The sequence below is a fragment of the Buteo buteo genome, chromosome 13 (genome assembly GCF_964188355.1).
Source record: "Buteo buteo chromosome 13, bButBut1.hap1.1, whole genome shotgun sequence".
Classification (NCBI taxonomy): Eukaryota; Metazoa; Chordata; class Aves; order Accipitriformes; family Accipitridae; genus Buteo; species Buteo buteo.
This window is the reverse complement of record NC_134183.1, coordinates 31,445,911-31,462,406: the sequence shown is the minus strand read 5'-3', so window position 1 is coordinate 31,462,406 and position 16,496 is coordinate 31,445,911. Positions and strand designations below refer to the sequence as shown.

General features: G+C 36.3%; 1 protein-coding gene across 7 annotated transcripts in view; it reads right to left on the bottom strand.

Moving 5' to 3' along the window:
- Positions 1-16,496, bottom strand: part of RNF111 (ring finger protein 111) — a 59,513-nt gene that overhangs the window by 18,004 nt on the left and 25,013 nt on the right. For 5 of the 7 annotated variants that reach the window (XM_075045398.1, XM_075045399.1, XM_075045396.1 and 2 more), the window contains 5 exons: positions 11,938-12,064; positions 5,387-5,550; positions 2,373-2,570; positions 1,164-1,483; positions 32-284 (listed from right to left, as the gene is read on the bottom strand). In XM_075045398.1, the coding sequence (XP_074901499.1) occupies positions 32-284; positions 1,164-1,483; positions 2,373-2,570; positions 5,387-5,550; positions 11,938-12,064 (1,062 nt within the window). The remainder of the gene's footprint in view (positions 1-31; positions 285-1,163; positions 1,484-2,372; positions 2,571-5,386; positions 5,551-11,937; positions 12,065-16,496) is intronic. The other 2 variants (XM_075045395.1, XM_075045397.1) reach the window with 1 other exon arrangement.

Sequence of the window (16,496 nt, the reverse complement as noted above, 5' to 3'; positions counted from 1 at the left end):
CCCCAGGTACCCAGTACTTATCAGTACTTACAAGGAGAATGCATATAATGCCGACAGGAAGAGAGCGATGCCTGAGGAGGTTGGGGCTGGGGCTGCGCAACCATGCTTGATCCATATCCGTCTATTGTTACTGATTGGCTTGGGCCAGCACCAGCCTGATGCCCATAAATTGCAGTTCGAGATGAAGAACCAGGACAGCAGGGGTCAAAAGCAGATGTTCCATGAAAAGCACCACTTCCATGACTTCTTACACCACTGCTGCTTAAGTCTACTGGCAATGCCTGCTGCGTAAACAAACCATCTTTTTTCAAGCAATTCTTCAGACATTGAAAACAAAGTCACCCTCAAACATAATGTGATAAAAAATAAAAATAAATACTGTCACAGGCAACTGGGATCCAAATTTCTAAGTTTTAAGGCTCAACTCTGGAACATTCTTTAGTTATGGTTAACATTTCTTATTCCTAAGTTCTCAAACCTGGTAGGAGAGACTAAATTCATTACACTAGATTGTGTAAAAAACCCCAAAAAACCCTATGATGGATAAATAGTGAGTATATGGAAGCTACATGCATTGAAATATTTGGAGGCAAAACCCAATATTTAGCATTTTCAGTTGTGCTGAACGTACTACACTTAAAACAGAAACCAGACTGACAGTTCTGCATGTTTTAAATGAAGTTTGCACAGTATTGTTCTTACTTATAACCATATTGTTTTAGACCTGTGATTTAGACCTGTGACTTAGAAAGTCTTAAAAAACAATGCTTTTAGAAGCACAACTCTTTTATACCTTTTATAAACAGAACACTAGACTTGATTTTTTCTTCCCTTAAAGCAGCTCAATTATTTGCATTGCAAAACTGCTATGATCGGTAGACTATATTTCAAGGTATTTATGTTTGGTTTGCTTTAACAGCCACTACCATCTTACAGTCATCAAGAGGAAGTCAGCTGTCAATGATTACTTGTTGGATTATGACTTTCTGTAAAATTTCAATTTTTTGTGTCTATATATTATAGTTCAAATTTTTCTTTTAGTTCCCTTCTATAATGCCTGCTACAGAACGAGAGCATAATCCACAATTCAGCATCCTATTCTATTCTCTCATATCTGTAACAACTTCAAATTGCAAAGGGAGAGTCACAAGAATTAAACATGCCTGGTCATGGTAACTGGTGCCAGAACTGCTGCTTGCTCCACAAGGTGCAGGCACTGGAGGAGGCCTTTCAACAGGGCAGCTGGAGTCACTGAATGAAGGAGATAGCGGAACAGCTGGGTGAGGGTTGTGGTGGTGGTGGTGGTGATGTTGAAAGTGGTGGCCATGCTGCTGAAAGCAGCTTGTATGTGGGTGCCCCAATGCATGATGAGTCTGTGAAGGTCCTCCACAAGGAGAATGCTGAGGGCAGCACGATGGTAACCTTGGCATGGCTGGAGGGCCAGTTTCCAGTGTTGTGTTAGATGCAGTTCTTCTTATATCATCTTGAAGATAGAGAAAGTTAATATTGAAGTGAAAGAAATTAGTAAAGCTGATCACCATAAGGCACTGTCTTAAATAGAAAAAAGATTTGTACTTCATGATTAAATAATTAACCAGTTGAAAAACAGATCTAGACTAAACCAAAACAAATTGGATACAAAAAAGAAGATTTAGCTATGCCTGCCAAATGAACCAAAACTGAATGGTTCAGGTGGATGTACTCACAGGAACCACTAGAGGATGTGAACTGACACTTGCCTTATTCCACTAATTTAAGTCATATTATCAGCAGGGAAAGGAGGAAAGATCGTCCCTGTGGTTAGGGTGCAGAGACCTCAAATTCCTGTGCAACTGTGGTCAGCTCAGGTTTTTCGTAGCTCACCTGACTTGCAGACAGGGGCAGAGGACCCATGTTTCAGAGATGTTATGAATGCTACCTGTATATACAGCTCTGTTATAGGTCAGTATCTATACAGATCTGTGAAAGTGTGCTTCCAGTGAAGTAATCTACAGGGGGAGCATGAAGGAATCTATATACATCCTTCACTTCCTTACAATACACATTAAAAAAAACATCCCTGTAACACACTGCAACGAAAGACTTAATTCCCTGTGAACTACATTCCACCTCCTCAAAAAGCAAGGATGTGGTTCATTAGGTATAACCAAATCATTCCAACAGGCAAAAGCAGAAGGTTCCAGCATAACTTCCTTCATCTTTGGGGAGAAATCAGTGATCTTTCTCAGATTCTTGTCCTCTTAACTTATTACTGTTACGTCCAGTACTAAAAGTTCACATGCTGTTTAATCTAGAGAATGCTGATTAACTTCCTCTACCTCCTTTGTACTAGGAGGCAACACAACAGTTTAGAAAGCTCTCTTATTCTGTACCTCCAGCTGAAGTACCAGCAGTGCCGCCACTGGGAAGACTAGAAGTCGTCTCTGGTGCTGCAGGGGGCTGGCTGTTGGAGACGTTTGGAGCTGCATCAGAGGCCTGCTCTGAGGTAGACGTACTAGAACTGTTACTGGAAGCAGAACTCACGACCTGTGGCTCCACTCTAGCTGACGTGGTTGGCACAACTGTTGGCTCTAGCGAAATAAAAAAGCTTTCATGTTCTTTAAGATTTAAAAGCTGCTGGTTGTTTTTTTAATTGTTGTTGCTAGTTTTTGATTATTTTAAAAGAAATTCTAGATTCTGGTCTTGCCAGATGCTAAGGAAGTCAGAACACAAAAGCCTGACAGGTACAAAATACAAAAATTAATTCTGTTTCACTCGTGTGTGGAAAAAAAAAAAAAATATCTTTTTTTTTTAAATCAACTCAAATTTTAAGAATACAAAATCAATTCCCAACCAAATCTGACATAGCAAGTTTTATTTACTGAATAAAATACTACTAGAAAGGAAATTAAATTACTTTAGTACTTTATGATGAAAACACTTGCTGAAATCTTTCGTAAATCCACAGGCAAACTACTCTATGATTAAGTATTACCCTTACCATTTTTTTAATGCCTACAAAGTGCAGAAAAATTTTTAGATAACTAACCAAGAACAGCATAATAACATCTAAACTAGCAGTACTACTGTACACACTTTAATCATTCTAGACACATAGTACTAAAGGCTATAGCAAGATAAATTTGGTTTCTAGTCTCAATACGCATTAAAAGCAGATTCATTAAATCAGTATTTGAGACTTCTGTTAAAAGTACATACATGTTCATTTTGCATATTGTAAAGGTAATAGTCAGCAATACATTTATCTGAGTCCAGGGAAATACACCAAATACTTGGTAAATCTTGTTCCCTACTACACAACTGTAAACAGGTTAAAATTTAGACAGATACTTGGTGGCATAATTAAAATTCAGTTTTGAAAAAGTCTGCCTTTGACTGTAAGTTTGAAATTTCTCTCTAATTACTGACAAGGCAATGACATGACTAGGAATATGAGATACCATAAAAGGGAATATCATCAGAAACAGCTCAGTTTTTTTCAGTAAAAATCTCTGCATGGGTATCAGAAAAAAAAAGCACCGAGATACTTCAAATACTTCTCTTACACAAAGTCTTAAAATAAAATATGACTGGTTTTCAAGATTTCTCTCTATATCTAGTAGGTATATCAGGAACTCAGTGAGCAAAGGAATAAACATATCTCCCTTCTTGCAAGTCTTGCAACTCATCACATTAAAAAAACATGACCTGATACCTACATTTAAATTCCTTTGGATTTTGATGTGGCATTCCAATATACTAATTTTATTTAAAGGAAAATATTTTGGGAGAAATGTATTAATGCTTAAACTCAGAAAAAAACCAGCAAGTATATAGGACACGTATAGCCTAACATTGATATGTGATCACACAGTGCTCAAGACTGGATGCTAATACATTCTGAAAGCACTCCTGCAGTCAGACAATTCTCAATTCTATCAGCCTCAATCACCCTGCTAGCCTGTTACTGTTTTGACTCACCATCAGCAATACAGACAGTTCTGTTTCTCCCCACCCAAAACAGTAAAAGCCAGTGGGCTTGGTCAATCTCAAACTACTAGCTAAGAGAAACTTAATTTCAACACACTTCACAGACATCAATCCAGGAAGATAGATGGAGATATGATCCTTATGCTCATGGAAGTAGCTAGCAAAGTTTTAAGACTAGTATCTTTGAGGACATCAGTAAAGTTATGATAAAGTGCATAGCTGCCTTGTAACAGTGTTAATTCAGAATTTTTATCATTTTAGACTAGTTCATGTGTGAAATTTGATGCCTCAACCCAAAAATAATATCCCTGAAATCCTAGAAGACTCATCTTAGAAAGGTATTTCCTCGGGGTGGGGGGAGAAACAGCTAGTCTTAAATATACACATTACAGAAGTAAAAGTTCATTCAGCAATAATATTTTTTTTAAATTATTTCATTCCTGAATTTAAGGCTGAATTCTATAATTTGAGTTTGAAGATAAATTAAAGCAATAGATGCCTATTCCCCCTCAAGAACAGAGCTGTTGGGATATTTCACAGTAAATCCATTAAGAAAATAATCTCTAAATCAACCCATCCTCTTCCTTAGAAACCATCAAACAATCAAAACCAATTCCAAACCCTTCCAACTCTCCAAACCACCCCCAAAATCAGACAACTTTAAGAATAAGATATTGCAAGATACTAGCTTGCGATGCCCTCAGGGACAGAACCACAACAGAACAAAACTTCTGTTAAACATTAAAAATACACGCACCCAAGAAAACCCCAAAACCACCACCATGGAAAAAAAACCCCACAACACCACCTGCAAAAATGTACATGAACTTTAGTTTTTCCTTCTCTCAACTTTTGACAATACCTGGAAGTTGCTCTTATGATTTTCAGCAGGAATAGACTTGTTAAGTGCCAGTAGGTTTTAATGTTAGGAAACAATGAAAGGTTACAGCTCCAGAAACCTAACATACTTATACTTTACTAGTTTGGGGTTGTTGGTTTTTTTTCTTTTTTTACGTTATTTGCACTCCAAGGCCTGAAAGAACAGCAACTATTCCAAAGCATAAGCAGCAATAGATTTTCCTTTTATAGTGTCGTACTGAAGTAAGTGCATATTTTTAAAGAAGTAGTTCCAACCTGTTCTGTAATTTCTGGCTGGTGAGTCATCCCTCAGACACACACCCAAGTCAGTTTTGGAAGAAAAATTAGAACTAGTAGCCCCACTGGGAATGGCTAAACTTTTAATTTTAAAAGGAAGGCCGCAAGAGGATTTTCTGACAGGCTTGGAAATTAATTTATTTAGAATTGAGACTCTTTCTTAGAATGGTATGTTATAAGAGATGCAATTAACTCCACTCCCCTTACACTGATGATCCTGCTTCTGAAAAAGGACAAGATTTCTCAGCCCAGTGCAACTTACCATCTTCATCCACTGTAAGGTCCACTACTTCCGCTGCATTCTGTCTCAGTGGCTGTATGACTGTGGAAATCCTACTGCGATTCCGTGGTTCTTGAGGTCGTGCAGCATGAGAACTAGAGCTTTGTCCCCAGTGTGATCTTGTGTGTCCAAGTGTTGAACGAGACCTTAAAAAAAGTAACACCTTAAGTATTAACCTAAATTTTGCCATTATTAAAGTTTTCTCCTCATCGTTTGAGAATCTATTTGAAGTATTTTTTTAAATTATTAGAAAAGCATTTGTTATGTTAAAATACCCCACTACTCTGCATTCACTAGATGTGTACTTAGAAACATTACTGCAGCATTTACTAGATAACATAATAGCAAATACCCAACAGGTAGAATTTAAAGGTCTTTAAACCATGTTCCTATGAAATACATACAGGTAACTTATAAAAAATTCACTGTGAAACCCTACAACCACAGTCAGGCAGCAATTGTATCTGATGTTATGTTTTAACTTTGTTAATAGTAGATGAAGGGTCTCCAAATCCTATACTATTCATATGCAGTCTGAAACAGCGGGTCTATGAATGATGACAGAACTGTAAAGACAATAAAAATTTGTAAATATTAAGTCCTTTGCATGTTAACTTGTGACAGAAGATTTTCAGAGGATAATTTCTATGCTTTAATTTAAATTTCCAAAATGTCCTAAAAAGTGCAAAATCTCTGGACTTCTCTTTCTTGAGTATTATCTCCCTCCCACTCCCCTAAGAATGAACACAGCTTTGTGCAACACTTAATTAAACTTAAATGAAATGTGGCTTGAGGAGAGGAAATTGTTAGGTCTGTAACCATACCTAAGGAAAGGGATGGTTTTATCTCTATAGTATAACACTTAGCACCCATTGCATTCAATTCAGCCATACAAACCCAAACACTCAAATCAATGATGCTTTGGAGTCTAAGAGGATACTGTCTTTAATTAAGGGAAGAATATTTTTACAGTACTGTATTTACCAGTTCACTCTCAAAAACCTTTGACTCCCCAGTATTTACATAAATCAAGTGGCACTTACTTTCCAATTTGGAAAAACAATGTACTCAGACTTCAGAAATTCAGAAGAGGAAAATGTGAAGAAAAGGGAATGACTTCACTGAAAACAAACAAACCCCACTGCACAAATCACCATGGAGCTCAGTCTACATTTCTGTTCTGCCTGTACTCCCTTCACCCTTATCTGTGTAATTCACTAACAAAGATCAATGTATTCTCCTGTAGTGCAAAAAGCATGCTTGCTATAGTCTTCTCAACTGGCTTACACTTCAATTCCACTTCAGTAGTCACTGTAATTTAAAGATTGCGTTGGTTCAAATAGGCACATTTTCTTTAAAGTTTGGATTTACATAATGTCCAAATTGATTTGTGTGTGCTTTGTGTGTGTCCTACTAACACTCCAGAATGAAATTTAGCTCCCAAGCCCTTTTACAAACTTTACTATTATACTCTGGTGACCCAAGGTGCACTTTGGAAATACAAGAAGAGATTAAGTTCCCACCTTCTACTTCATCTTCCCCTTCCCTTCAGTTAACTAAGAGTTAAAGTTCATGGGACCACCTCGGGTTTGGTAGTAAAAGAGGAGAGAAATTAGCTGTGGAAGAGTACGCAGGATTGCCAGTGTTCACTTCTCTCACAGAAGTCCAGCTCCATATCAAAACCAGTGCAGTACCTACTACATCCATATTTTTTGTTTTTCAATGCAAGCTGTAAATTCAACAATAAGAAATTTCTTTGGATTTCTTGCAGAAAAGAACAAGCAGACAACATGACAAAGCATCAAACTTGAGACGAAGAGAAATAAGGCCTAGCATACAACTGTACAGTGAGCTGATAACCTTTAGGAGTTTTTGAATCAGGTATGATTTCAAGCAAAGATGGAGGTGGAAAGGATGGACTACTGAATTGAAACAGTCTTAAAGTTAGAGGTCTGGGTCTTTATTTCCTTGTTATGATTAAATAGGACCTTATTCTGAACGACTAATGAGTATGTTAGCCATACAGTGCTGTGTATATTCAGTCTGTGGCTGAGTCCATGTAATTTCAAAATGACTAGGTTAGTCCACCTCTGAAGTGTGTATGACCAAATTGTTTAGTCCATTTAATGCTAAGACGACTCTCAACCAGATCTTAATAGCTTTTTCACAATCAGAAAAGGATTGTTAGTGAAGGCTTCATGGCATTTTGGTAGATACTGTCTATCTCATCCTCCTAGTTATGATTTCAGCTGCTACAATGCTGCTTGAGATGCAGTTTATTTTACATCAAAGATTTAACTTTCTCTGTGCTTTTGAAAGTGGCCCTATCTTGATGGAGAAGGGAGGAGGAGGGAATAACCATCAGCATGTAACAATTTCTTGATGGAATATGGCGCACTGGGCAAAATGAAGGACACGGAGGAAGAAACTAACACATGGATTTCTGTATGTAATTTTCTCAAACATGAGACTCTGCAATGTAAGAAAAAGTGATAAATTTCTATATGCACATCACCAAGTGAGGCTTCAACATGCTACCAACTGCACTTCACCAGCGACCACTCAGAAAACAAGCAGAAGAGCATTAGCATCTTGATTTCACAAGGCAAATACAAATCAGGCAAGTAATTAAGCAGCTCTGGTAACAAAAGAACCAACAAAGGGATGCAGTCACAAAGTTTGTGGGTAATTTCTTGGTTTAAATTATGAGTAAGATTTTTGGGTCTGCTATTCTTAGTTGTGGGATAAACTCAAAGAAACTGCAGCTTAACAGTTCCCACTAAAAGTGTTTTTCTCAAGACAAATGATTTTAACGGGGTTTAGGAAGTTTCAGAATAGTTTCCTTAGGAGTGAATGAAAGTAAGGATTTTTTTTTGTGAGCACTCTCCTTCTTACTTCTAGGAGGCCAAAATGAGTAGCTATCCACTGGACAATTTTACACTGATGCTACTAATAAAGTATACTATGTGTGGTTTAGGATCAAGCACTATGTATTCATTGCTGAGCAATGGTGTCCCATTACTGCTTTTTCCAGAGTCCACGGCCAGTTTAATCTGATCTTCTTACTGTTAGGAAAATAGCAATCATCAGAGTAGGATTTCACTAACAGAGTGGAGGAGGATGACAAGAAATAAATGCTGGAAGGGAGTGGGGGACAGAGGGGGAGGAATTCTTAAAGCCCACACAATATTACACTTAAGACAAGAGACAGCAAACCTTAAAAGCGAGCACAAATTCTACTATTTGCTGTCATGACAAGCAAGGCAGGACCTGTAGAGTTACCCAGAAAGTCTGGTTGAAGGCACCGCAGAAAGAAACCCTTTCTCTCATGTAGCTTTAGCTCTCTAAAGCTTTTTCATTATCTGCTCCCTATTCAGCTTTACTACCTTTTTCTTTGAGAGAAATGTTCTTGGAACGTTCCATTTCTATGTTCTTTACCTATCCTGCCCACAACACATCAGTAATAGTGCAAGATGATCTCATGTCCTCTAACATGCTCCTGGTTCTACATCACAACAGATTCTTTGCCTCAACATTTTCAACACAAAACTATTTTTTTTTGTCTCTAGCTTTTCCAACTCTAAACACAAATTTTGAGTTTCTAAGGGATCCAGGTGTGTTGTCTGGAGAATGTTGGCTTCCTCCTTTCCTCCAATAGTCTTCTCTCCCACAAAAAAATTTGGTATGACTGAAAGGAGGATTCAGAAAGAGACAGATTAAACACTTCATGAATTTTCTTTCCTCCTTTCTGATCTTTAGCACTAAAATGGCCAATAAACTTGTATGCACACTGAACCATCAGCTGGCCTTCAGGTATTAGCAACTTCATTCACTAAAAAAAACCCCTGCATTCAAGTGCATCGATTCCTTTCAAAGTAAGTTTCACCTGTAAATTGTAAATAAATAAAAATATTCCTATTATCTATATATGGCCACTTGTTTAAAAGTATTTTTTAAAAAATAATGCTTTTTATCTTCCATTTAGGAAGGTAGAGAAACCAGCTTTAACATGCTTAAATATCTCAACCATACATTCTTACCACAGCTTAAATTTAGAGCCTACTATTAGATTAATCTTTTATTTACTAAGGTCAAGATTAGCATGTCACAATTTTAAGTTTTTTGAAATTGTCAGGTGTAAAGTTTCAACTTCCCTGCAGAATGCTTTGTATAAAGACAAGCATCGAAGTGACAGCCTCCAGAATTTAAGTAAACTTTTTCAAATCTACAATCTTTTTCACTACTATCAATGTGCACTCTTTAAGTCCATATATTACTGTGGGGATATACACTGCTACTCAACTAACAATTGAGTTTTGAAAAAAATACAAGTTGTTAGTTCTAGAGTATTCAGTGTATATAACAAGCATTAAAAATGTTAGCCTCAGATTTCACAGAAAAAAGCAAGCAGTACTATGAAGCGTCAAAAGAGGAATCTTCATTTTTGCATTTCTGATTTGACTTTTTTTTTTTACTTTCATCCAAATATACACTTTTGCCTGTAAGTAACCATTTATTTCACTCTGAACAGTATTCTGAGTTCAGTAAATAACCTTCATAATGTTCAGTTTGCTTACAGCATTTATATTTATAATTTTATACTGAACTATCATTTAGATGTCCCAGAGCTGCCTTACATTGTGGTTGGCAAAACTAATATGCTTGAAAACACAGGAAAACCTGCATAGGAAATATTCTATGTTCAAAGTATAAAAGACTAGTTTAGAAGTTTCTGATATTTCAGGCTCAAGATTTGAATTTAAGACTCTTCCTCCTCATAGCAAACTTCCTGGAATTGTTTTCTTACTGCTGTTTTTTTTTCTTTTTTTTTCTTTTTTAAACATTGAATCATGACTTTTTCCAATACAAAGTAAAACCCAATTATTTCTTTAATCTTCCCCCCAAAAGTGAAACTTAATTTGACCATTCTGTTATGATATTAATAAAGATAAATAATCAAACGCCTTTGAGAAATCTGCATATCAGAAGGTCTAACAAACCAAACAGGCCAAAAAATTAAATGCACCAGAAAGTGCCCTCGGTTCAATCTCCTCCTCACTTAAGGCACCAGTAAAGACACTACTGACATCAATAAAAATCTCAGGAGGGGTTGCTGCCACCGTTTTGGCTGTAGCATTGCAGAAGGTGAGGGAAGAAAGAAGTAATTTTTTCAAGTCTTTTATGGCTACTACACAAAACGTTTCTTATTGATGCTAGGAAGACAGCTGTTTATTTTTTAAAAGCATCTTATCTGTCTTTAATGATGTTTGAATTAATGTTCTATAAGCACGATCACTTTCATCTAGCCTAATTTTTTACTCTTTAAAGCTTTACATGCAAGTTATAAGTGGCTAAAGCATTAACTTGATCTAACTCAAGTCTGTTCAAGCATACATGTTGTTTCAGAAGTTTTTTAATGACTCTTCTCAACAAATACATTCATGTGGATAAATCAACTATTTCTAGAAACGTGTTTCTAATCACCTCAAGACAGAGCATCTGTTGATTCTGCAGCTTTTGTTTTCTTTTAAACAGAAGGAAATATTGTTGAAGAATTTTTAAAATGTTGATTTCGACCATCTCTCCCCACTTCCTCTTTGCTATAGATTCAGGCTGCATACTTTTGTGAGTATGATGTCCTTTGTGTGTCAAAGTTTAACAAAAAATTTAGTTAGTTCCTAGTGCTCACAAAATCTACATTATGCACACATTTGTCTTAAACATAAAGTTGGTTTGTTCAATGTGATATTTATTACAATAGAAGTGATTTTTGCAGGAAAAGTTGTCTGTTATTTTAAATTTAAAACTGCATTAGTGAAAGCACTATCTGACGACAAACAGATGGAATGTTTTCATAATTTACTGCCTATTGTTCCTTTGTCATTATTTTATAAAAAGTGGATAGTCATTCTTTGTATTCTACAATTTTGTCTTCATGTTTACCAATATGAAAACATACGTAATAGGCAGCCATCTCCAACAGTCCCATGCACATGACAATTTCAACTTTTCTTCTTCAAGGAACTCCACTTTAATAGCTTCTGCAAAATCTGACAAATACGGAACAAAACTTCTAGAGAGGCATAGAAGAACATCAAAGCATACACACCAGCAGCTTCAAAAACGTAGGATGCTTTCCTGAGAAATGCTCAGTTAATCCCTAGATAGTCAACTCAGTCTAAACTTTCTCTCTCTACAATCTCACTGTACAGTTTTGCTTCCCCAAAATTCTGCTCATCAGTCACACCAACTACAACCTCCTCAACAATTCCAGATTAGTTGAATTGTCAAGCTTTGGCAAAGCTGTGTTTTGGGTTTTTTTGTTTGTTTCTTTCTTTGGGGTTTTGTTTTTTTGTTGTTTGGGTTTTGGGGTTTGTTTTGGGTTTTTTTTTCTGTTTAATCAAAAAATGCATACTATGCATCCTGGTTAGAATTTCTATGACATTACCTTAGGGGCTTTTAATGATACAGAGCCTTCTGACAAACTTGGAGTCAAGCCAAGTTGTATTAACACAAAAAGATGCCAGTCTCACCTGTAGCTTTCACCAACTGTGACAATCTCCACTTCACTATCTGTTGAGGTAACATTTATTTCTTCATTAGCAGTGACCTGGGGAGTGGAGGATGCTTCAATCACCACAACATCTTCATCAATACTTCCTGATGAGGAAAAAGGAAGAAGAAAGTTTGTATACTTCCATCTATCTCAGGAATTGTCATTATAAGAGACTATTATTTTCCTAGACTTAAAATACATATAGGTAGAGAATTTCATGGTGTATGTCAAAACTTTAGGTGCAACTGTCAAATACATGACCTAAATATTACAGGTAGCAATTCTGCTGTAAATATTGAAGTAAAAAAAGGAAGGGGACAGAAGATTGGGGGGGGGGGTGGGGTGTAAGATATGCAAGCTTACATTCTACTGGAAGCAATTACGGTGAATTTTATTAGCTGTAATACCAATGAAATTCAGTCATTTAATATAAAAACAAAATTTCAAACTAGCAAAGCAGTGGAGGTTAGAAATCACAAACTACCATTCTGAGATTTGCAAATTTCTTCAAGAAAAGTGCTTGAAGAATTTGGTCTCTTTCAAGTAAATACTTACATCTTGTATAGACTGACTGTTCTCAGCTGCTCTACCCAATGACAAGGCAGGGTCGATTATTCCCCCCCAAGTACCAACATTTTTATATTTTGAAAAAACAAGTCGCATTACTTATTTTCCAATGGCCTTTGTTTGTTTCTGATCATCCTTAGCCCAGAGAGACTGGTGCCTGAAGGTGGAAAGAGCGATGCTTCCAAATATTGGTGTTCACCAATTCTCATTATCAGAAGGAATACGTGACAAAATTAATTCTCAGAACTTGCATGAAAATTTGGGGAAATACTGAAAACATTACAGTGCCTAAAAAACAAAGTCACATGCTAATATTGAAAATACAGAGAGGCCAATTACTCAAAGTGAAAGAAAGGCAGCAAAAGTCATCATCACATTCAGAAGAATGTGAATGTCATGCTTTTGACGTCTTGCAAATCATGGACAAACAAGCAACAGCTTCCTCACACAAAACTATCTTAGCTGCTTCTCAGACAAAACCAGCTAGCCAAGCAGTCATTGAAAAACCAGTTAGAAAAACAAAACTATTTTTCCCCATCTCTGTGCTTCTAAACACGTGGTTCTCTGAATTACAGTAAGTTTGAGAGCACTCCTGGGAGTCCACATGTCCTCAGGCTCAATATTTATTGAAATTTATGACGGGTGCAAAAGCAGGAAGATTGAGACTTAAGTATGATCTCATTACTTGTGAAAATAAAGAGCACCTCCCTGAGGACAAAATCATATGTCATGTAATTCTAGTGTGCACCTCTACCGAAATTCTGACACAAGCTTATCTCATGAAAACCAAAGGGAATTCTGAACTGAATATCTACACAGTTCAGGTACTCACCTTTGTCATGGTTTGAGAGTTCATTTTACTTAATCCTTTTTTTAAGCAAATCTTTAGTCAAGATGTGATTTTACAGATTACATAAGTCAGACTGTAGAAACCATCAGGGTTGTTACTGGATGAACAGGTTTTACGACTTCCAAAATAATAAAGAAAATCTTTAGGAAAATAGTCAAAGTTGCTGTAAGTAGGATATAGCATAGACATAGTTCAACTGTATGCTATTTCTTACTGCTCATGCTTTCTAATAGCACCCTCCCAAGTCAAAAGCACAAACTGATTAGGTTTTCATGCCATGAAGGGCTGTCCTATACAAGGAGCCAATAATACACACTTTCTTCAAAATTAAGCAGAAAAGCAACTCCTCTAGACTATGTCAATATTTGTAAGGCATTTAGTAAGAATACATTGCTGGGAAAAACCTATGAATATAAGTTATGATCATACGCAACTTTGTACCACCTTTTAAATAAAAAGAGCTTTCAAGAAAGTTCTATTAGAAACACACAAAGAGGGCAAGTACATGTATGTGAACTTTGCTTATTTTAAGAACATTGCAGTAGTTTGGAGAACAGTAGATATTAGACAATCAGCCAATACAAACTGGTTTCATTACATTTATCTGAACAATAAAAAGTCAGTTGAATAGCAAAACTTCATTAACATAAGCAACACTGAAGTAATGTTCATAATCCTCATCAGGTAGCTCTTCCATAGTCAGACACTAGCCGTAGAGCCAGTAGTACTAAGTGGTATGAAAACCCGATCTTTCATTGTCAACAGGATTTACTATTTCTTCTTTGCCTCTCCTTATACATTACTACAAGGAAGAGAACACAGTTGAAACATCACAAACAAAACCACACCAGTTTGTTCTGATTTAGACAAGCTTCTACAAAGCAGAGAAAAGGATGGTGTTAAAACAAAGAAAAGTCTCTGAAATAATCTCTCAAAATGAGGTCTCAGAGGACAGCCTCCTTGACAGGCCAACAGGAATAGAGGGTGCCTGCAATAGATGAGCAGCAACACAGCTATCAAGGAGAGCCCCTGGAAACTTCAGGAAGCCCATACATAAGGGATTTATCCTAGCATTAGAGCATTTCATTTACAAGGCAATTAACAATTAAAATTGCTGATACTAAAGAACAAGTGAAATTTAAGATGTCTTTTTGAATGTTCTGTAGTACCAAAGCGGGGGGGGGGGGGGGGGGGGCGAGAAAAAAATCACTGCCAAATGCACTTAAAATTCAAGTCTGCTGGTTTGAACTACTCCAAGCCTAATCCTAGCAAAGCCATAATGTTTTGCAGTTCCACATAATGCAACTTTGCAAGTTAAGTTAGTGTCTGAAGGTGAACTTTACTGGTACATCAGTCAGAGTAGTTCAAGATGGTTGACTTGAACCTTAGGAGTGCAAAACCCTGTAAAGCAGAAGGAAACTTTCTTTAGTGAGATGACTGACGTGCAGAAATAAAACATGAATTTTCAGAGGTTTTGCTGTATTGTTTCTAAAAATATTTGCTCAAGAGAATTTTGAGGCACTCGCATGCCTCAAATATTTACCACATATGTAACTCTTAGGAGCCATCTGGTGAATCCAAGGCTACACGTTAGCAGTAAACAGCTGAATGTATCTTTAAGGTGTTTACATCTTTAGATGTACATGGGAATACACTTGCTATATATACACACACCTGTAAAGTAAATTTCTTAGGAAGAGCATAAAATCAACAGAATTTGATATTTCAGTAAATCCCAGTTCTAATGTAAACGCACAATTTACAAAACATACCGACAGCCAAGGAAAAAACCCACAACAAACCAAACAAAATTCCAAATCCAGAAATACACCAGATGACAAAATACTTGCACATCTTTGTCAGTATTACTTTTCACCCTGCGGTCTACTTCACAGGATGCTTTACATAGTCCACATGACAAGGTATACTTCATTTATTTGCTTTTATACACGTACCAGTCACTGACCAGTCACCTCCTCTCTGGAATGAACTTCAAGCAAATTTGATCTTACTTAAAAGTATAAATATGAATACCTTACTCATCAATGTATCATCTAAATGACTGACCCTGTAAGAGAACAGCTAAATCTGTATAATGAGTGTGTTAGTATACTAATCCTATACTCCTTGAAGGTAATCTCCCTTTGAGGAGAAGAGTCATTGGACTGTTGGCAGCAAAATAGTTATGCAGATCTATGACAGGTATTTTGTACTACTTTCAGCATAATACCTATGGCTATGAAACAAACAGAAAATTATCCTCCTGCGGGTATACACTATTTCTCTGTGTCATCTCCTGAATACAAAATGCAGCAAGCAAATTATACTGTAGTTGTTTGTGACTAAATTAACCTTTGGGCCACCACTGAAAAACTCATTCTACATTTTAAATGAGCTGGTTAAAAACAAAACTTCTACTGAAAATTACAGCACAAATTTTATTAGTTTCCACTGAACTTTGGGGTTTTTTTCTACTCACATCCCCAAATAATATTTTGTAGAGCATGCAAAACACCAAATTTTAGTTTACAAGTTTTGCATATCCCAACAATTCAGACCTATCAACAGCAGTCAGTAATTAGGTTTTGTACATGCCTAATAATCAGTAACAATCAGTAACTTCTTTACAGAAGCTTTTCCCCTCTTCTGAAAGCCTGTTTTATGATAGAAACCTAGTTCTCAGGCCCTATATCACAAAGACAGTAAATCTGTCAGATTAAAGTACTTTATTAAGCAGAATTTAACTTATTAATATATTAATATAATATATTAAATAATAGTATATATAGTCCAATATTTAGATCAGTAAATGAGGGTATCTTTTCCCCAAAAAGTTGTAAGATTATTTCAGAATTACAACTGCTAGGTATTGTTGACAGATCACATGCAGTTCAGGGAAGCAAGTTTTAGAATCAAATACTTTAATAATCCAGAAGTTACAAGCAAGAGACTAAGCTTTCCTCAGTAAAACGTGTAAAATATATACAATTATACTCTGTGTATAATAAATATGATTATACTATTACTTAACTCTGAAAGATCACGGCATAACAGAGATTAATCAATCACCATCTATACAGGTACCCCTCCAAGGACATAAATAACACTGGTATAATATC